This window comes from Accipiter gentilis, chromosome 4 (assembly GCF_929443795.1).
Source record: "Accipiter gentilis chromosome 4, bAccGen1.1, whole genome shotgun sequence".
NCBI classification, from domain to species: domain Eukaryota; kingdom Metazoa; phylum Chordata; class Aves; order Accipitriformes; family Accipitridae; genus Astur; species Astur gentilis.
Genome location: NC_064883.1, coordinates 41676801 through 41698541, shown reverse-complemented (window position 1 = coordinate 41698541; position 21741 = coordinate 41676801). Strand labels below are relative to the sequence as shown.

Genomic DNA, 21741 nt, shown 5'->3' with positions numbered 1-21741 from the left:
CCTTGAAAAGCCAAACCTCTTCTAATGCTACTAGATCTGTCATGTTTTTGTACAAACTAAAGATAAAATAACATCTATGTGTAGCTACGTCCCTGAATGAACTAAAAGCTGTTGGAGAGTGTCATGCACAGCTTCTGTGTTCATCACTGGGTTGCTTATGCATATCTTGACAATATTACCGAAATGATGACTGTGACATTATGATTATATCTACTTTTCTTAGTTTAACTTTGTAGTGTCTGTATCTGAAGTCAAATTTAGAAGGTAAATATATAACCTGCACCTGCTGAAGTATTCATGCAACCAGTGTCAAAGAAAACCATCAGTCAACGAGCGTTGACTGATATGGATATTTGAAGTTGTGCATAGAAAGGTGCTTGCCATCCTTAGTGCAATGGGTACTGTCTTCTGCTGGCTGAAGAATGTAGTTCATAATTGCTGATTTCTACAGCTATTTTTTCAACTCTACCTTCTATTAAAGGTTGCTCTACTAGGGTCTTAGCACACTCATCAGGTATTTTTCAACTGTACAGATATTATCATTTCATCCTACTTACTAGTTAAGCAGAAATGTGATATTCTAACCAGTTGTTATCCTTTCCATTTTAGCCTTACTGCTTTCTGGCATCAGTACAGCATTTGAACATTTCTTACCACCTATACTCTTCAGGGTCATTCGCTTGGCTCGCATTGGACGAATACTGAGACTCATCCGGGCTGCCAAAGGAATTCGAACTCTGCTTTTCGCATTAATGATGTCCCTACCTGCTCTATTCAACATTGGCCTCTTGCTTTTTCTGGTCATGTTCATTTATGCTATTTTTGGCATGGCTAACTTTGCCTATGTGAAGATGGAAGATGGCATTGACGATATGTTCAACTTCCAAACTTTTGCTAACAGCATGCTCTGTCTCTTCCAAATCACCACGTCAGCTGGCTGGGATGGTCTTCTCAGTCCTATTTTAAACACTGGGCCACCGTACTGTGATCCAAATGTAAATGGTACTATAGGCGAATGTGGTAAACCTGCCATAGGTATTATTTATTTCGTAAGTTACATCATTATATCATTTCTCATCGTTGTAAACATGTATATAGCTGTTATTCTGGAGAACTTCAATGCTGCTACTGAGGAAAGTACAGAGCCTTTAGGGGAAGATGACTTTGACATCTTTTATGAAATCTGGGAGAAGTTTGATCCTGAGGCAAGTCAGTTTATAACTTTCTCTGCGCTTTCAGACTTTGCAGATGCTCTGGCTGAACCTTTACGCGTACCAAAACCAAACAAAGTCGAACTCATAGCAATGGACCTGCCTATGGTCAGTGGAGACAGGATCCACTGCTTGGATATCTTGTTTGCTTTTACCAAACGAGTGTTAGGAGATTCTGGGGAGCTGGATACTCTAAAAGTACAAATGGAGGAGAAGTTCATGGCTGCCAATCCATCAAAAAAATCCTACGAGCCAATCTCTACTACACTCAGACACAGACAAGAGGAAGCTTCTGCTACTGTCATCCAGCGTGCCTACAGGAGTCATTTGCTCCTGCGCTCCATAAAGCAGGCTTCTTACCTGTACCATCACAGAACTTGCACTACTGACACTGTTGGAGATGCTGCTCCAGAGAAAGAAGGACTTATTGCATCTATGATGGGTGAAAACTATGGTCGGAGTCCTGAGAAATCTGAAACCTTGTCCTCAGCATCTTTTCCTCCATCATACGACAGTGTCACAAGAGCCAGTAGTGGCAATCTCATGGTTGAGAATGGAGAAATTACAGGTAATCAACAATATCCAGACATTAAATAGTTCATCTTACAATGTTGTTAAGAATATTTTAAAATGTTCACAGAAGCTGATATTGTAAACACATGTCAGCTGAGGCAGCCTCCCTATTAAACGAAGTCTGTTCGTCACAATCGCTAAACCGTGGTAGATGCTAAATCGTAGCCTTTGGCTCTGCTGTGTTCAGCTTTGTTCGATACTTACATGTGCAGAGACAGCTTTTGGATCTGTTTGATCAAGGGCACTCCCCTGCAAAGTGAGTCCCGCAGCACCCGACTGCTGCGGCGTATTCTCAGCAACGATAGGTAACGTCTGCTGACGTTACCCTCGGTACAAGAAGCAGAGAAAAGCCCAAGCACCAACGGATCTACCAGAGAACAGAAAAAGAATGTCAATGTTAAGATAAATTGCCAAAGGGAAAGGAGCTAAAATTTACCCTTAGTCTATTCCTAATTGGTACTCTTATTATAAATCTGTTAAGCAAATGGCTGCTTGTTTTCTTTTTGGTATTTTTTTATATGTTTGGGGACCAATGTACCACAAACATAGCCACTGCATGATCCACAGGTATGCCACAGTGTAGTGGACTTGTCCAATATGATTGGTTTACAGAATAAGTCATAGCATGTATGCTATCGTAGTTGTGTTACTGCAGCTTAATCAAATAATAAATACAACTCAGTATTACAGAGGTTGTACAGAGCTGAGTAAAACCTTGCGTTATATTTTGTCTGTAAGGATTATTTTTTTTTTTAACCTGGTTTCCTCTGGCAGCCATGCAAAGGCAGCCATGCTGTGTGTCTGCCAGTCACTCCATATCAAATTGTTTTTATTACATACTTCCCTCAAACTTCAGAGAACGTTCAAGTTTCATGCTCACGTTCATTCCTGCCAATGTGGTAGAGAAGAGAGACACAAACGAACATTTCCACTGGGGGGAAATTGGTAGCATCACTTCAACCACTTCCTTAGACATCAGAAACCCAGGTTGGGGAGCACCACATGGGCCCTGTCTGAGCTGCCCTTAGTCGTCGTGGTGAGCATCGTCCATGGCCATGGAACGAGGCCTTTACCTAAGGTAGATGTGTCCCATTGGTGGTAGGAGCTGACCTAAGGTAGATGTGTCCCATCGGTGGTAGGAGCCTTTCCCCCTTCTGTCTGTGCTTCTCTGATGGCAGGAGCTGTTTTCTCCCTCCTGCAACGATTAGAAGAAACCAAAGTACGAGTAATATGAACAATTGGGAAATGTGGGTTGAAGCATTTGGATCTGGGGTTAACATAAGACTAAGGATGTCACCATAAATTCTTCGTCTCATGAAAGTATGTGTGCACATGGTCCCTTACGATCCTGACCACATTTTCCTTATTAAGTTCTTTATCTTTCTTCATTTCCTTACCAGCTTGGGCTTCTCAGAAAAACACATGCCCAAACAGTAATCAGTCTTTTGTCCTTTGTACATGTACTTTGGAGATACTTCCAGCTGATGCACTTTGCTGTCTAACGACTGTTGTATTATCCTTTGTCATGTACTAGACATAGTCATAAATGACCCTTGACATTTTAATTTCTCATTTAAACTTCAAACGTGTTACATGCGAGCTAGTGTAAGATGCTTTTTATTTTTCTTAGTTGCAAGGTTGTAGCTGTGTGGTCACTGTTGGGTTTGGCAGGTTCTGGCAAGGCTCAGGTGAGCTTTTCCCTCCCCACTGATTTCGGCCAGAAAAGAACCCGAGTTTTGTGGCTGAGTGGGACCTGCTGTACACTTTGCTTGCAACCTGCAGCAAGTTGCCCGACTTCTTCACACCCCTTCTCTATGGTGGCAGTTGTACGTCCCGTCTTGTGTCTCTTTCTTCTCCTCCTGTTGTTTTCACCTCTTCAGATTGTGAGCTTTTTGGACAGAAATTCTCTTTTACTATGAATGTTAAATTACACCTAATAATGAGACTCTTTTTTTTCAGTTAATACTGTCTGAACACCGATTGCAAATAAATAATATTTATAGTACCTTTTAATTTCCTCTGTGGTATTTCCCTTAGCTTCTCCTAGCCATTCCTGACATTGTAGCACCTTTAATTACTTTTGACTAATGCTCCCTCAGATTTTAAGATAGGTGCACAGAGAACTTGCGTTATACCAGAGAAGTCACCAGCTCTGTGCCATTGGGACCCAGGGGACTCTATTCCTTCACAATAAAAAATAAAACTAACAGCTACAAAATAATTAATAAAATTAAATGGGTTTAGTTGGCTAAAACGATTTTTAAGACCCTTACCCAGTTTGTGACCCACCACAGTTCAGGAGTTGACTACATGGCGCTTATGAGATGGTTTTTCCCAGCTCCAGCCTGTTCGATATCTGCTTCCCATGAAGTCCAGGGTCCGTCGAGTAGTAACGAGCTGCACGCGCTGTTCTCATCAATTTGGGTGTGCACCAAACAGCCTTGACATCACGTCCTCTCAGGAGATTATGTGTTTAAACCCATCCATACCCAAAGGTAGTGCAACTCATTTTTGCCAGTTTGTGTTCCAGGAAGGGGTATTTTTGATTGTAAGAATAGTTTATTGACAGTCAGCTGCAAACAAGCCTCACTGAAGTCTGTCTGTCTGGGAAGGCCACCCTGAAGCCAAGTCAGAGCTTCACCAGTGTAGGAGGTAAGATGCAAAAGATCATTTGGTACCTTAAATGAACTGTTTATTAGTGCAAGAAATGACAAGTACCCCCTAGGGTGAATTTTGCCTTTTGCAGAAGCCCTTCTGAGTAAAGGTGGTATCGTTTGGGGGAAGGCAAAGCTCTTGCCGTGTTCTTTAATCCTTCTGGTTCTCCTCTGAAACCTCTTAATTTTGGATCCTACCAATGTCCATACTAAATCCATAGTTTCTTGTGATGGCTGTGTGGCAGACAGTGTTGTTTCCAGATAGATTGCTGTCCTTTTTGGTCATAATAACCAACGTTTTATGTGCCTGCCCCCTTTTAGCCACTATTCTGAGAGCATTGCATTAACAGCCTGGTCTCTTCAACAGTTTCCTCCTCCGTAAGCTATGTATCGCTTACAAATTTTACCCCAAATTATTGCATTTTTAAGGAGGTTGTTAACAGACAACAAAAACATGAGAGCTGAGAGCTTTTGCCTTTGGCAGTTCATGAGAAACACCAGCTCAATAACATGAAGTTTCTGTTTGTTTCTTTGATAGTGATGTAGCGTAATAAATATACCAATGAAAGAGATGAGAATACCAGAACAACTGTACCTCTCCTCTCTGAGTGAGCTTGATTTCACTATCTAAAGCACACACATTTTTCACCGGAAATCAAAGTAATGGAAAAGCCTTGAATATTTGCAATCCAGTCAAAAGAGTTAAAAAAAAAAAAAAAAAAAAGGTCTGCATGGAACTAATCAATAAAAAGCTATTTTCTTCAGCAAAAATCAGGACCTGTAGCATCAGATAGACTGATTTTACCACTGGTACTACTACTATCATTATTAATGGGACTATGCAGATCATTTAGTTCAGTGTTTCTTAGCTCTTGGGCAAATCAATGGATCTGCATGGCATGGAACGCATATTGCACTTGAAAGAAAAGAGACGTTTTTTCCTCTCATTTGCCAGATACCTTTGCAATTCAGCAGCTGTGAATTAAAACTGGACCAAGTGCAGAGAAGCAGTACTAGAATGAATAACAATGTATGTTATGAAAAGAGATTCAAGTTTATTTTGTTCAACCTAGAAATAACAGCTGAGAGGATGCATCATAACTCTCAGTAAATAAAGCAGGTGGGAAAATATAAGCTAGGGAGAGAAACGTTTAAAAGACAAATAGAATAGTCAGGGAAAAAAATACCCTGGAAATTAGAAGTGTTTTCTGTTCTTCAGAGGGTGGAGTCCGCTTTGCAGGAGGAGCAGAGGAGCCAGTCTGACCGAAAGGTGAATAGTTATATATTTCTTCAAGGGATTATACGTCACAACACTTTCAAGGGGATATGTGACCCAGCAGACCCCTTGGTTCCTGCCTGAAACTCTCCGAGTTTCATAAAATTAAGGCTGGCATCTGCAACAGGACAGGAAACTTGTTGAATGCTTCCTCCTAGTGGTTTTAGATCAAAATGACATATTCAAAGTGCAAAAAAAAGTTGGGGCCTCTATTCCAGCTATAGAGATCGAACCTAAACAGATAAATAACTGCCTTTAAAAAAGAGTATTAGCAGCAAGGACAGAGCTTAGAGGGAGTGGGACAAAGGGTTGTTCTAAAAGAAAGCTATACTTTAAAGGTCAGAAAATTAAATGAGTGGGAACTTCCAGTGTAAAAGAGAATTAGACCATGAATAGGAAACTGAAACAGTAATAAATAACTCAATGGCTATATAGGAAAGAAGAAGTAAAAATAAAGAAAGATGTGAGATTGGCTTAAAACGGTGCTGGGATGAGATTTTGGACACATGATAAAGACCAGGTAAATATTCTCCCTTGTGTTCCATGAAGATGATATTCAATATGGGATTATATTTTCCTTGGCTAACAAGAAATGCTTGAATGGAAATGTGAGTACATCCATGGATGAACACAGAAGGGAATTAAAGCAACGGAGTCAGGGGCCCAAATAACCCCTTTTCAAAAATACTGTTGAGAACGGGCACATGAAACTGCAGATCTGTCAGTAACGATTTTGTGAGAATCTGTCAAATCAGAAAAGGTAGCAGAAGGGGGAAAAAAAATCCACAAAATCGAACCCAAATGTAATACTTGTATTTGAAAAGGAGGTAACAAGCAATTCAAGCGATCAGAGACTTGCTAATCTGAACTGAGCATGTTGCAGGGCTGTGGAACACATTTTGAAGGGGAAATAATGAAAGACTTGAAGGAAAGTGGAAATTTGAATAAAATAGGTTTGAAATCTATTTACTAAGGAAGAAGTATGTGGTAGATCTTATCCACTGGTATTCTGATAAACAAAATGTGAAAGGGCAGAGCATAAAGTCTTCTACTGGGGGTCAAATGGGGACATTTGCTACCAGGTGATGGCAACAGCAGAGCACTGTGAAGACCTGGATAAATTGCTGAAACAGAATGGTTGTGATGTGTAATGTGATGCAATCATGAAACAGAAAAATGCGAGTGAAAATCTATCAGCTGAGACACAGTCCGTGGAGTGCAGGATGTCCTAATGCAATGGGAAGGCATGGGTGAGGTTACATGGTAAGTGATGGTCAAGAAAGAGTCATACTACTCAAACAAGAATTAAGGGCTTCTATGATAGACAGGGGATTAGAAAGGCTTTAGAAAGAAGCCTGGAATCCTAGATTTAATCCCACAAAATGAAAGTTGAGACGAGAGACATGACTGTTCCTGAGAGGGGAATAAATGTCAGTGAGTGTTAAACCAGAGTATTGAGCAATGCTTCTTGTGAATACAGCCTGCGTCAACCACCCTTCCTCCCAAGTGTATAGGAGGGGTGCAGTTTCCCTGTGGTGAGATTCCCCTTTGGAAGCTTTCCATGATCCCAACGCTATAGGCCAGGCCTCTGGCACAGAGGAAAGCTGGAAAACGCACCTAGAAAATTTGTCACCCATACCCTATTGGTCTCAAAGCACAAGCTGCTCCAGAACAGCAACATCCAATCATCCAAAATGTGTTTGCTTATCCCATCCAGATGACTGAGATGGTCTCTAACAGACCTCATATGTGTTGGGACAGCAACACCAAAAGGTGGAAAGAGATTTTCCTGCAACAAGTGCAAAGTGACTTTTGCAGGAGGGCATAGGGTGCAGCAGAGCAGGCTGGCACGTTCACAAGTCATGTCCAGGACAAGTGTTAATATAATTGCAGGCAAATAGATGCAGAAGCTTGTTGAACAGGTACTGAACTAACGTTTGTGCAAGCTGATATGAAAAGCAGATCCAGAGGGTTTGCTGTTGGACAGTATGAGCACAAACCGAGTCATCTTAGCTCTGGACGCTATATTATAACTACGTCATGTCACCACTGAAAAGAACTGGAAACACAGGTTTAAATGCTGCCAAATATCTTGCAGGTGAGTGTTGGGCTGCATTTGACTAAAATAAGTTGTCCAGCTGGGGTTACAGCTCTTGACCTGAAGACATCACGAAGAATGCCTGCCTCCCAGTAATTTATTTCACAGTTAATTAGCATTACACCTAAAATCACAAGCCTACCTTTTCATTTAAATTAGCTTGACTTTAGCTCCAAGCCACTGGTTCTTGATATGCCTTTAATGCTACATTAAAAAATTCTTTAGTACCTGCTACATTCATTCAATGAAGACACTTATTCACTATCACCTCTCTATTTATTATTTAATGTGAGTGGAAAGACCTCTTAAAGTCTCTCACATGGGCATTTTTCTCATCAATCAAATAATCTTTTGGCTTTTTTTCAGTGTCTTCCTATATCTGACCCACCAATGCCATAGCTGCTGCCTGTCATGATTATTATGGCCCTGATAGCCAGCCAGTTTTTCCTCTCCTGAGAGCTGAAGAGCAGGAACCAACTGTCAGGAGCTTTATTGGATGTGGCAGGGAAAGAGTTAACCCATTCAGCCATCAGGACCCAGCTGCAAGGTATAAATGATCAGGAGAAAAAAAAAATAAATAAATAAAAGGGAGGAAGTGATTATTTAGGACAGAGGTGGGTGCTTGGGAGAATTGTGTCTTGGCTCTGTCAAGGTAAGGTGTGGGAGAGCTGGGTGCTGTTTTGCTGGGAGAAGTGGTTTGAGGTCTAGCAGCTGGAGGAATACTTGGATGGATTTAATGGGACTGGATGATTTTGGGTAAGGTAAGCTTCTGTGGGCAGGAAGATCTCAAGGAGGTGACCCATCTACCCTGGTAATCCATGGAATATCTTGATGGTTTATTCTGGTGCCAAACTCCCTGGTGGGAGGAGATGACCCTGTGCCATGAGAGGGGCCAGAACACAGATGTCTGGCACTATGTTGAGGAGAGGCAGCTGGGCTTGCTTATCAAAATAATATATGTTTTCACTTGTCTAAAAGGAGGAAATTCAGTCAGTCAGCATATCTCTTCATAAGATTAGTAACCTGGAAATGTTTGGCTTGCTTCATATTTTCTCCCCTCAAATCAACATTTAATTTTGAAAGGAAACATCTTTCCTGGCATGGGGAGCACTCGCTTGGTTAAGTTTTACATCATTCTGCTCGGTGATCTTCAAAAATCTTCTCACACAACTTCTACACCCTCCAAAAAAAGGGGAAGATCTCAAACGGATTTATTCCCATGTGCTGGTTTGGCACTTCTCAATGGCTAAACCCACTGCTGGCTGTGAGGGTCCCTGGGGCAGCGAGGTCTGGAGGTCACCTCTCAGTAACATGGGTGATGCAGTTCACTACCTCAGGCTCATGTTTTTGGCAGATCTTTTACCTCAACGAAGTTTAAGTCACATTTTCAGGTTTCTTCTCACGGTGGGAATTGCAGCAGTATTCTGAAATGAGAACCGGGAATCTGATGTGATATTACACCACGGGGTTCAACACGAGAGCAATTCTCTGCCACAGATAACTTGGGCATGGCAGAGGAGAGAAGTGATAGCTGGATTGAGGAAATGGTGCTAAAAGACGTGTGTAATGCAATGAAAGCATTTCCATCGATACCCAGCTGTAGGACAGCCTCATCAGTGTGTGCTTGTTCAACCCCAGATGTGCTCCTGCTGTGGTATTAATAAAGCACAGCACAACGACATGGGGCTCTGTTATCCCCTGTACATGTTACAAGCCATTAATGGTTTTAATGTTTCTCTGGATCAGGTATCCTATATTGCACACTGTGTTTGTTGACAGGGATTGCAGGATCAAAATGTTTAACCTAAGTGGAGGATGCCAAAACTCTCCCTTTCACACAACCGTGTTTGGCAACCACAGGAAAAAGTGACTGCTTTTACGCTCTTGAAAAACATGTGGCTCACTCCTGAGCTTAAGATGCCTTCACAGGTAAAACCAAATCCCATGAAAAAGCCCTGTGTGGGATGGGCTGTAGCCATGCTACAAATTGGGAAGATGACTGAAACTACGACCACCAAAAAGAGCTATTTTGGACCCTGCTGCAAACTACATCACTAATCACTGCTGTCCCCACTGATGGTGAGCAGCCAGAGGAGGCTGGTGGGGGTGAGGATGTCCCTGTTTCCTTCACACTGCTCTTCCCACTGGCTTTGACCATACTGTATCATGCACTTGGGTTTCCGTGCAGGCAAAACTTCTGCAAGTGCATTTGTCAGATTCTCTAGGCAGGGAGCAGGATGCTTGATGTCAACCATGTAGACCTAAACATGTAGGCTGCTCCACTGATGCTGGTGGGATGGAGGGACACTGCAAATAGCCCCTCCCGGCTGCTCATCACCCATTCCCATCTCTGTTATGTGTAGCAGGTGCAAAATACAACTTTAATTTATCCTACCTCATTTGTCTAAGGACAAAGGTCTTACTCAATTGGAATACTTTCTTTCCAGAATTATTTTTTTCCCCCAGTCTTCCCTGAAGTTTTTGGAGACTTGTATTTCAGTGAGTTTTTTTCAGGGAAAAGGCAGCTGGTGAATGTTCAGGTTCATATGGCAATTAGCTCCCTCTTCCATTGAGGCTACAGCAAGAAAAATTGTAGTGATGCCCACCATCACCCAGAAGTAAGTTAATTTCAGCTGTTAATTCATTTTTAATTTGTCTGGGAAACTTTTACTCACTTTTCATTTCTTCAAGCAATTCCCAAATTAGGCCCTCACCTGGTATAATTTGATTGATAGTGTTGAGCCCATTTATACCAGCTGAGGACCTTGTCTGCTAAAATAATCATGTACTAAACCAAAGTTATGAGGGTTTAGGTTTTGGGGGGTTGTTAGTTTTGGGGTGGGGGTTTTTTGGTTAGTTATGAGACAAGCTAATATGAAATTTATACATTAGAGAAAATCCAGAATTTTTTCCTGTTTTGATTAAACTACATTCTAAGCCAGTCTTATGTTCATTACCAAGCCTTTTAGAAAATACTATTGTATTCTCTATTACTTAAATTCTGCATACTTCCTTAAAAATCCATTTTTCATTTATTTGAGCAAGCCTTAGAAGCCCATTAGCTGACATCAATCCCAACATCTCCTCCAAACAACACCTCTTTAGACAATCTGATTTGTTTACTGGGCACCATCCCTGCTCCTGGGGTCTCTTTCTAGAGTGCACCTTCTGGCACTGCTCTCTGCTCAGGAGGACACTGTCTCCACCTTTCTCTGAAGCTAAGAAAAATCTGAAGTATGGTGGCTCTTACAGACAACAAAATGACAGAAAAATCTTTAGGAAGTAGGCACTGTTCTAGGAAGTGGGGTCTTCTGGTTATGCTTGTGGCAAGAACTTACCAGTTTAGGAGAACTGGTCTTCTTAGCATCTCTGTTGAAGGACTTGGTGTTATAGGTTTGTTGAAGTGAAGAAAAAAACAAAACAAAAATCCAAACAAATCACCCCCCCATATATATGTGTATATATGTATACTTATCTAAAATAAAACCCGATTCAATAAAAATAATGCTGAGATTCCTGGCTGACTTACTGTCTTCAAGCTATAGAAAGCAAGTGGGGGGACTGGGTGCCTTTACATCTTACTGCTTGCAAGTCAGTTCAGGCAGGAAGAACCCCATAGAAGAGCTGCAAATTTATGTATTGGGTTTATGTGGCAAGGTAAACTCAATACAATTTAGTAATAATACAGAACAACCTCACTTCTAGGCTCATGACACAGTCAGTGCAGGGGAGAAATGTATCTCCAGAGGTTGATTGATCTTATCCATCTAGGGATGGGTAATCACCTATATCTCTGCACTGACCCTTTGAGGGGGAGACATGGTATGACTTATTCAGACTTGGACTTTGGTCTAACTTTTAGACACCTTAATGGGAGCACATGAATCCCACTATAACTCACACAAGATTGGAAAAGATGTGCAAACCTCATAGTTGTAAAGCACCAACTTCTGACGGGTTTACTGGACAGTCACAATTTTGGGAGAAAGTCTCGGACTTTGCAGCGAGCCCAAGTCTGCTTAGTCTTGTGAGTGCCCTCCCTCATTTTAATCTCAGAGTTTCTTGTGCTACGTTATGGCCCTAAACCCGTCATGGCCTCTGTTTCTAATGAGATAATAGGGCTGAGAGGTATTTGTGCTGTGTTTCTCAGAGAAGTCCTTGCTGGGGAAATTGTTGGAGCCAGGTTTTCAAAGCCTGTGGTCTTGGAGAATTCATCCTGGTTTTTTTGTTTGGGGTTTTGTTCTTTTTTTTTTTGAAGAAATGACTGCTTTTGTTTGCTTATCCATTGTACAGGCTGAGTTTCATACTTGCACTTGTCGTTGTGTTGGGCACAAAACTTAGTGTGTGAAGTGAGACTGTAGAGTGGTGAGATGCTGTTGGGGAGGGACCAATATAAGTGTTTTACTGGTCAGCGTGTTTTACAAAAATAGTAAAATGATGACCCCATTTGTAAGAAAAATGGGGTAAACTGTCACTCAATTCAGAAGTGGGTACCTGTCTTTTACATATATTTACACTTCAACTTTTCCTTTACTTCAAACCATCCATTTAAAACAGCTTTTGTGTTGTTTTTCCCTTCTCCTTTGATATGAACATGAGTACAGAAAAAGCTAAGACGTGAAAATCCATTAAAACCAGCAAAATATGAAAAGTGGCAGGCAGCGGGAAGCGCTTCTCCAGCATGCATCCTTTCTGTCGGACTCCAAAATGCCCACAAAGAGAAGCCACTCTTGAGCCCATCCAACTCTTCTGGAAACCAAAGTCAATTGTTAGGATTTTGTGTTCTTGTCTGTGGGTGGCTGTGTTTGTACTGAGGACAGCAATTCCCTTCAAAACACCTGGCAGAAGCCCAAGTCCTATCCCATTTAAAGTCACCCCCAAATCAATGCTTGAAAATAGATGAAAGAATAAATAAATAAAAAAAAACCTCTCTGAGAGAGCACTCAAACTCTGCAGAGGAAAAAAAAGCTGGACTTTGCTTGATGCTGAGGAAAGCATTCAATATCCAGCGAGGGTCTGACCCTGCACTCAAAGGGGGTCAGCTTGGAAAGCAAAATGTGGTTGTTCAGTGTGCACATTGATGTGCTTCAATGCTAGATTTCCAGTCAAGGGCAGTACGATTCTTAAAGGCTCCGTTTGTCAGAGATAGGATATTGCGTTAAGGATGAAGTATGAAAAGCTGGGAGCCTTGAGCAGTTACAGCTTTGTTTCAAATCTTCTCCAAAGAGGCAAACCAGAAAGAATCAAAGGATTCCTTGATTTTTAACAGGCCAAATTTTCAGGTGCTTGGAGGACCCGATGACTTCACTATAGTTTATCTCAGCAGGTAATTTGGCCTGTTGTATTAACAGCCAGGTTCTGATTGAATGCTGTGCTCCTCCAGCCCTTTCTTGTTATTGTGAGCGGCAGGCTGGTTTATTACATTAGGGTTACAGGTGATTTATGCTGGAGGGTCCTCTGGTAGAGGATTTAGCTTTGTCTCGGATCTAGTTTGGTCTAAAAACTGCTTGCTGGAGAAAGGAAGATGAGGGGGAAATCGGTGGTGGGACCTGATAGCCGTTTCAAATTGGAAGCGGGAGCAAGCAGGAGAGGGGTGAGAAGTTTGTAGACTGTGCTTGCAAACAGGCAGACAAAGGAGGGAAGCCGAAAGCCCAAAGGTATGCGCGAAGGCTAGTGCTTGACCCTTCACTTGTGCAAAAGAGGCAGCTGGTGGATATATTTGGTAATTATTTCTGGTTGCGTAGCATTCCCTCAAAGGTGGAGGGTGGAGATCTGCACATCAAAGCGCCTCCTGGTCTTTGGTCTTGTTGGTGCCTTTTGTATTCCCCATGTAGAAAATGGAGCAGCCCAACAGAACCCCCAGTTTGTGAGTGCTTGTTTGTTATTGAATCCTTTTCTACTTACAACCTTCCACCCAGGCTTTTGCTGAGCACCCATCTTCCTTGGGCCCGCAGCCCCCCAGGAGGATAAGTACCAGCACTCATGCGACAAATCCCCGAAAGCAACGGGGCTCAGACAAGTTGCCCACATGCATCAGGATAAGAGTTTTAGACTGAAACAGCCTGAGCCCCATGTCCACCTGGGACTCCTTAAGCTGCTCAGCTTGAAGATGCTAAAAAACATGCTAATGAGAGTTCCTGAACTCAGTCATGTGTCCCTCTTTTTGGAAGGAAAGACTCTGTTGCCACATCTCTGTGCTGTTGCAGTAGACTTGGGTTGGAGATGGATGGAGAAGCAGGCAGGCTAGGGAATAGTGAACGGAAAGAACTCATTTGGTGGTCTGAAAATAACATGGGCAGTCAAAGCCCTGCAGCCTACAACCCCTGGCCATGCAACGTAGTAAGTATAGGGATGAAAACATCAGTGAGGAGCACCAGAGGAAGGGCACTGAAGGGTAAAGATGATGTAGAAACCTTACAGGAAACCCTACAAGAAAAGGAACAGGATAGCTCAGTTTAATTTCCCTCCAATTTATCAAGCTTTTATCAGAAATTCTGAGTCACTTAACCACTTGTAACCACAATTTGCCCAAGATCTGGCCGATGAGAGCATTGATGGGCCTAGAGGAGTCCTTAAAGAAGTCCATGGAACTATTTCTGTGCTGAAAGACATTGTGGTCTATTGCTTAGCTACATGGGTCTTTCTACCCCAAGCACTTCCCAGAAACTGAAACAACAGTGTCTGAATAGAAACTAACAGGCATTACAATTAATTAGAAGATTCAAATTTAGAAAAAAATGGGAAATCGTTCATGACTCATGTAAAATATTAAGTAAATGTACTGGAAGGAAGTTTGACTTTAATTAGTCTTAAAATGCAGGAGGGAGGGCACGATGGACTGCAACGAAAGAAAGAAAAGGATTCGGGGTACTAAATGCAGAAAATTACTTTATCACTTTGAATTTCCCTCCAGTCCTTGTGGGGTTCTTCTCATTAGCTATGCCTCCGTGATGCACCCAAAGGCATGTTTCTAACTGCAGGCTTGCAGGTAGTGTTTGACCAAACTCAATCAATCAACCAACTTTCTCTGACTCTGTTAGAGATTTCTTTTTTTTTTGTTTGCTTGTTTTTTGTGTCTTTAACACAATGAAATGCAACAGACAAGCCAGTATTAGTTTTAGCCTGGAAACAGCATTGAAATATCTTGGAGATCCTCTTTATAATGTGCAAGGGGAGGTTCTGGAGGCAGAAGTAAGGCAAGGATTTCCTCAAAGTGCCTGTGCAAGGAAAGGAAAGCATACAGCAAAAGTGATTTGCCACAAATCAAACGTGATTTTTACATCGTGTATAGTCAATCTTGCAGTGTCTATAAGGCACCAATATTTCTAGATGTTTTAGATTCTATGTGGAAATATTGCTAGAAATGTTTAACTTCTCTCTGGTCTGCTTTGAAGCCCTTCGCGTATGGAGTTCACAGCCAAAACTCCCACGGAGCCTGGCAAAGTTTAGATTTCAGCCCCCTAAAACATCTCCCCAGGGCATCCAAAGTCCAGCTGTGCCTAGGAGCTCTCTTGGTTCCCTCCATGGACTAAGCCTTGCTGCCTCTCAAAGCCACTGGACTGATGCAGTGTCCTCCACAAGACAGGTCACAGGGGTAAAGTGGCTTTGGTGTCATGAGTTGGTGCTTTTGGCCCCAAAAGGAGGGAATATATTTATATTTGTCTGTCGCTTTGCAAAGGCTCAATGTGTGATCGCTCACTCGTAGGAGGGTTTTTGGAGGAAGTTAGTGAAGGAAAATCTGTGTGAATATTTTTCAACCTTCTGGGTGTCAAAAATTCATTTAGCCCGTGATTTGTTAGGATGCAGGGAATGCAGGAGAACAGAAAACTTTGCTGGAAACCCAAGCTCTGCCTTTGTGACACTGCTCATCGCTAAACCCCATGTAATGCTTTCCCCACTTGGCAAAGCAGTGTTTCTCTGCTCTCTGAACTGCCTAATCACCAAATATTTGTCCTGTCCACAGGTGGCAAGAGCATGGTAATGGGACATAATTCGGCCCAGCACAGTTTAACCTTCATCCCCTTCTAAATTAGAATGCAGCTGTATTCTGGTGTGACATAAAGTGGCCTAATTCGGGGCAGGGGGAGGTGGGAAGGGAGAGGTGAGCCATTTCAGGGAGACAAAATAAATTTTACTTTAATGATGTGAGCTGTTATGTGCCTATTAGAGCACTGAATGCTTTCTTCACACTTGGACACGTTCGTTGACAGAGGCACTGCCTGCCTGTAAATTTTTTTTTCCCCATTAAATTAGATTAGCTCACTTTAGGATTATATCTTTGAGTCTGATTGAACAAATGTAGCAATTTAGCCAGGCGTTACAGGATTTCCCCATGGATGCTTGATGAGAGATGCTCCACGAGGATGATACGCTTAATTAAAAGACGGAAGCTGAAGACTGATACAGATGTATCCTGACACAGCAGCTGGGTTTATGTCAGGGTCTCTTTGCTTATCGAAATTGAAGTGGGGGATGAGAAGAAATCAGGGCTCTTATTACAGAGGAAGGAACAAGCCCAGATCCCAACCAATGTTATCCAAAGAAGCTTTAGCACCATCCCCGATGTGACCCAGCGGTGGGCTCAGTCCTGGTGCAAATAGTGGGCTGACCTTACGCTTTCCATAGCACAGAGGTGGGGATGCTCCATTCAATCGCAGTGGGGCTGGGAAGGCAACAGGGAAGGGAGCTTGTGGGGATCCTCATTGAATTGGGGTCAATACGGGACGGCCAAAACCCTTTTGACTGCTTAATAAATGAGCAACGTGTTGGTGATATCCCGAATCTGAAGCCCTTTCTTCATCCCACCCACCCTGAATTTCCTCTTATCTTTAGGTTGGAAAACCCTTCTCGTCCTGGTGTCTCCCTTTATTTCAAAGGCAATTATAACGAACCGCAGTATTTTTCTTTCCCGGTAGAGGGAAGTATTGGCTAGACTGAGTTTTGCGTGTGACAACCTCATGGCCCCTCGTGCTAAAGGAGCTTCTCACAGCCCTTATCCCAGGTCGTAAAAGGCTTTAGAGAAAGCCGAGGTCCGTGGAAGTCTCAAGCGGTCCGTTGAGCACCGGCAGGGTGGGAAGGCAGGGAAAAACCTTTCAAATTTTGAAGAAAAATACTTTTTTTTTTTTTTCCTTTTTGCCAAATGAAGTTTCATGAGAAAAGAATTTCTAAAGAAGCAAGGGTTTTTAAAGAAAAAAAACAAAGAATGTGTTTTAAACTAAAACTGTTCTCCAAACTCTCACAGGGTTCAAGAACTGCACATTTTTCAATTTCTTTGTTTCCTTAAAATAGGCAGCAACAAATGTGTAGGGATATGGGATGAAAGAAAGGCTTTATAAAAAATCTTGGGAGAATAAATGGGTCTTTACAACCAGCACTGCTGTCTACAATCCCTTTAAGCAAGCAGTGATTGCTTTGTGGGAAAAAGGTATCTTTTTGGAGAGAAGAGAATAGAAAGATGACATCAACCGATCTCCCGCATAGTATTTATTTTCCTGCTGGTACTTACTTCTATCTGACATGCACATTTATTTGGTTTCAGCTGACTCGTCTGAACTTTTTCAGACATTCGGTAAGCCAGCATTACCTGAATGTTTCTTGCAGAAAGGAAGATTTTTGGCAAGGCAGCACAGGTTTAATCAATTTTCCTCTCTCTGATCAGTCTGTCTATAGGGTTCCAATTAATGTGGTTGCTTTATGATTAGTGTTTGCATTACATGTTGCTCCTGTGCCAAGGATGCTCCCTGCGTGCTGCACGAGTTTGATGCTGTGCAGATCCAGAACCCAATCCCAAAACGCTGCCTTCAGCATATGTTCCTGGGTCACATTTCTGTATCTTCTGAAGTGATGCTCAAAGGGAGGCAATTTAGAAACAAGAACCCAAACAACGTGTACACATCAGAACTGAAAACCGGGGGAATGGACAGTTTTCTGGGCTGTGAGTTGATCTAGCGGGTAGGAAATATGGGGGACTCTCTCAGTCCTGCTCCTGGCATGGAATAAATTTGATGGGTAGCTTTCCCCTCCTGTACTTCTTCCTACCTTTTATTCATCTTATTTATTTCCTTTGTAAATGTTGCTCTGTGTTTTCTGTGAGCTGAGTTCAGACTGAGCTGATTTCATTATCATGGGAATGAGGATTTGCTAGTATTAGGAATAATTTCTCAATTTCTAAAGACAGATGAAACAGAGATGGGTCTTTCTGGTGCTTCACCAGGGCTTAACAGTATTTCCTCCCTCCATAAACAAGCAGTAGAGTTGAAAATTTGGAGTAGCATTACGTATTACAGACTGCAAAAGAGAGACAAGAGATGGGGACGTTAAGTGAAAGCTTGTGCCTTTCCCCTCCTTTCCCTGGCTGTGACACTAAATCTGTGCCACTGAGACCCTGCTGCCCCCCGTGCCCCTGTCCACTCCCACTTCATTTCTGTGACCAACCCTGAGATAGCCTCTGCTGAGATTACTGGGGAAAGAGGGCGGACAGAGATGAGGACCTTCATTCAAAGGTTGTGAGTGGAGCAAGAACTGGATGGGAGAGACTAAAATATTTCTTTTTAGCAACTGAGGCCACTTCCACATAAAATTCCTGAATTTAAGTTAAAGCTCCAGCAATGTCTGTGTAACATCAACCTGCAGAGGCAAACTCTGGGCTGTGAGAGCACAAGTGAGGATACACCAACCCCCAAATTCCCTCAAATGCATACACATACAAATCAACCCCAAAACATACGTCTTCACCTGTCATCAGCCCAGAGAGCACTATGCCACAGCTAAGGCAGTCTATTAATTAACTCCTCCTCCATAGGAAGAAGGATTAGGTTCACCTGTCCTGTCTCTGCACAAGCCCAGCTCCCCCGTGATACTATTTTTTGGCCATTTGGGAGATTTGGGGGAAGAAGCACCATTTTCAGAAGCGATGTAGGGCATGGCTCCATGGTAGGAGGTTCTGCAGGTCTGAGCACCCCCCCAGTGATGCTAAACCCGCTGTCCCAGAGCTGGGGGTGTTTCTGGGTGCTCAGAGCATCTGCATGGTGGGACCATACCATGACCATCCCAACGTGGAGGATTTCCACTGGGGCTGTGCTGCTACGAAGAGCAGCGTGAGCCCAGCTCGCTGGTGCTCAGGCCAGCAGCAATCCCTACAGAGCATTTTTGCTCTGGTTTGAAGTCCTCGTTCCAGTTGAGCATAAAATGGTGTTGGAAATCCATTGAACTCTGCAGAAAAAAAGCTGTTCCTCTTGGAATGTAGGGGTGTCCTACAGAGATGCACTGGCACAGAGGTAGGGGTTCAACAGCAGGGCTTGAGCTGCCAAGGACTCGGAGTTTGCCTTTCTGGTGTTGAAGACGTGCCCGTCCTCTTTGGGTCCTGGTGAGAACCTCCTTCCCTTTGCAAAGCTACCATTCAGCTTCACGTTGAGTGATTAAATCCCTGAGGATTTGTCTTCCTTTATCTCCTACCTTGCACATCATTCTGCGCCTCTGCGCTGCTCTGGGTTTTCGCAGGCTGTTATCCCACCGGGAACTCGTGCCCATCCTCCTCCGCTTTTCCAAGCCTTCCTTCTCCTCCATCTCCCTTCATCCGGAGTCTTTGTTTTCCAGTCTCCGACCTCTACCCCCTCTTCTCCGCTCCCTCTCTCCTCCTCTTCCTCACCCTGCTCTTCCCTATGACATGCTTCTTCACTATCTGCTTTTCCAGTTCTGAGTCTTTGTATATTTTGAATCCCTTAATAATTTCCTTGAGCATGAACTTGTACTTGAATGGGGACCCGCTCTCCATCCACCATCCTGGGGCCACTGCTGCATTTCTGGGGCTGTTTTGTAGCCCCCTCGGGTTTTCCCTATGTGATCTGCTCCTTTCCCAGCACTTTCTTTTTTCACAGAGATGTTTATTACAGCTCCAGACTCTCTTTCGGGAGCGGTAATAGCTACTCACAGCCCATCACTGAGTCAGTAAAGCAACACCAGTCTCCCCTGTATGCCCTCCTTCACCTTGCTCAGTATTTTGAGGTCTTCTTGCAGGTCTTCAGAAGTTTCTTCCGCTTTACCACCCCGAATACATCAATATTGCCAGCGAACTCCCGCCACCCCTCTCTCCACCTCTGAGCATCTGCCTAAGCCCTTCCCAGTCAATGCTGGGCAGCGTTTTTTTTCACTCCAAGCCGCTGCTCCCGCTGAGCGGAGTTGCTGCGCTGTAAGGGTGACCCAGGCGAGGTGCGAGGCACCGGGGAGAGGCGGCTGCAGGGGGTCTTGGGTGGGTTTGGTCGGCTGGGGGGGGATCAAAGGGTCTGGCTTTTTGGGACACTTCTCGCCTACCTCCTTCTCCCTGCCGTGCCCCACCTCGGCCCTGGTCGAACCCTCTCTCCAAGCACCTGTGGCAACCCCCAGCCGCCACCGTGGCTCCTTCCCCCTTCTTCCCCGTCTTCTTCCTCCCACCTTGTTCCCACGCCCTCCCTCATCCCGTCTCCTGCCTTTTTTTCCATCCTTCTCCTCCCCAGCTCTCCTTCCTCCCTACCCACTCTCCTTCTTTTCCCACCTTTTCTCCTTCCCCCCTCCTCTTCCCCATCCCGCTTCCCCCCTCCTCTTCCCCATCCCGCTTCTCCCCCCTTCTTCTCCCCCAGCCTTTCCCCTCCCCATTCTTCTCCTCCTCCTCCTCTTCCTCCCCCCTCCCCCTCCCCTCACTGCCGGCAGGGGGCACTGCGGATCCGGCCGGGCGGGGCGGGGAGGGGCGGGCGGTGCCTCCTCCCTCCCTCCTCCTCCTCCTCCTCCTCCTCCTCCTCCTCCTCCCTCCGCTCTCCCCCCTCCCATCTCCCCCCCCCCCCCCCCCCCCCCCAGCCGCCCGGCCGGGGCTGCGCTCCCGCGGCAGCCGCACAGACGGCGCGGCGGCTCCGAGCCATGCGCCCTCCGCGCCCAGCCACCGGGCCCTTCCCGCGGGACGGTACCGCTCGGGGACTAAAACTCTGTGGATACAATGAAGTGGCTCTGGGACTCATGGTTTAGCAGGAAAAATTAAATAAACCGATGTAAGTTTCTCCTTTTTTTTTTTTTGTTTTGTTTTGTTTTGTTTGCTTGTTAATAAAATAATAATAATAATAAAAAAAAAGAAAGAAAAAGAGGAAAAAGAAACCAACAAAACGTCCGGTTCCGAGCGTGTCGTGGAGGAGGAAGGGGTAGTGCCGGGGTTTATCCCTTCCCCAAACTTTCCCCTGGAGGGAGGCGGGGGGAGCGAGCGGTGGCACCGGCACCGCGACCGCCCTGTCCGGGCAGGGTGGCGGAGGGGCTGCCGGGGGCTGGAGGAGGGAGAAGTTGGCTCAGCAAAGCTTGCGCCGGGGTGTAAGACCGGAGGATAGAGAGAGATGGATCTGTTTTGCCGTTGAAGGGGAACTCCGGCAGGGAATCGGTCTAGTTTCCGTCTCGCTTCTCGCAGAAGTGCCGGAAAGAAAGAATGACGGGGAAAAAGACTCCGCGAATCGTTCGGTAATGTCATGTGGCGTCAGATGTGTTGGAGTGGTAATTTAGTGGCACGTTTGGAAGGGAAGAAATGAACCGGAGCGGGGATTTCTGTGGTGGCAGGGAAAATGTGCCGTTCTCCTGTATCATGAGAGTATTACTGGTATTACTTATTGTAAGAACTGACATATTTTAAGCGTATATCTTAACGGGCACCGCTCGCCTCAGAGCTGCTTGTAGAATACCTCTGCTTGAAATGTTCGGAGTTTTTAGCAGCACAAATTAAAAACTCGACTGGGCTTGTGCAAATAACAGAATGAACAGGGAGAGCTGTGCTGCGCTCCAGCAAGGTGATCGTGATTTTATTGAGGCAGCCCCGAGGGGAGCAGTGACATACTGGGAACACTGTAAGACAGAACGAAAGCTGAATTAAAGCAAAACTTATGCAACCGAAGTGGGGCTGCAATGGGAATAAATCAGAGCTTT

At 44.2% G+C, this 21741-nt stretch overlaps 2 protein-coding genes across 2 annotated transcripts in view; both read left to right on the top strand.

Moving 5' to 3' along the window:
- LOC126037738 (sodium channel protein type 5 subunit alpha-like) overlaps window positions 1-1967 on the top strand; it is a 38165-nt gene extending 36198 nt beyond the window's left edge. The window contains exon 28 of the mRNA XM_049798436.1: window positions 610-1967. Within this exon, the coding sequence (XP_049654393.1) occupies window positions 610-1808 (1199 nt within the window). The 3' untranslated portion in view covers window positions 1809-1967. The remainder of the gene's footprint in view (window positions 1-609) is intronic.
- Window positions 1968-20692: 18725 nt separating this feature from the next.
- The window catches only part of SCN5A (sodium voltage-gated channel alpha subunit 5), a 216444-nt gene continuing 215395 nt past the window's right edge, over window positions 20693-21741 (top strand). The window contains exon 1 of the mRNA XM_049798505.1: window positions 20693-20828. The gene's annotated coding sequence lies outside the window, so the exon portion shown is untranslated. The remainder of the gene's footprint in view (window positions 20829-21741) is intronic.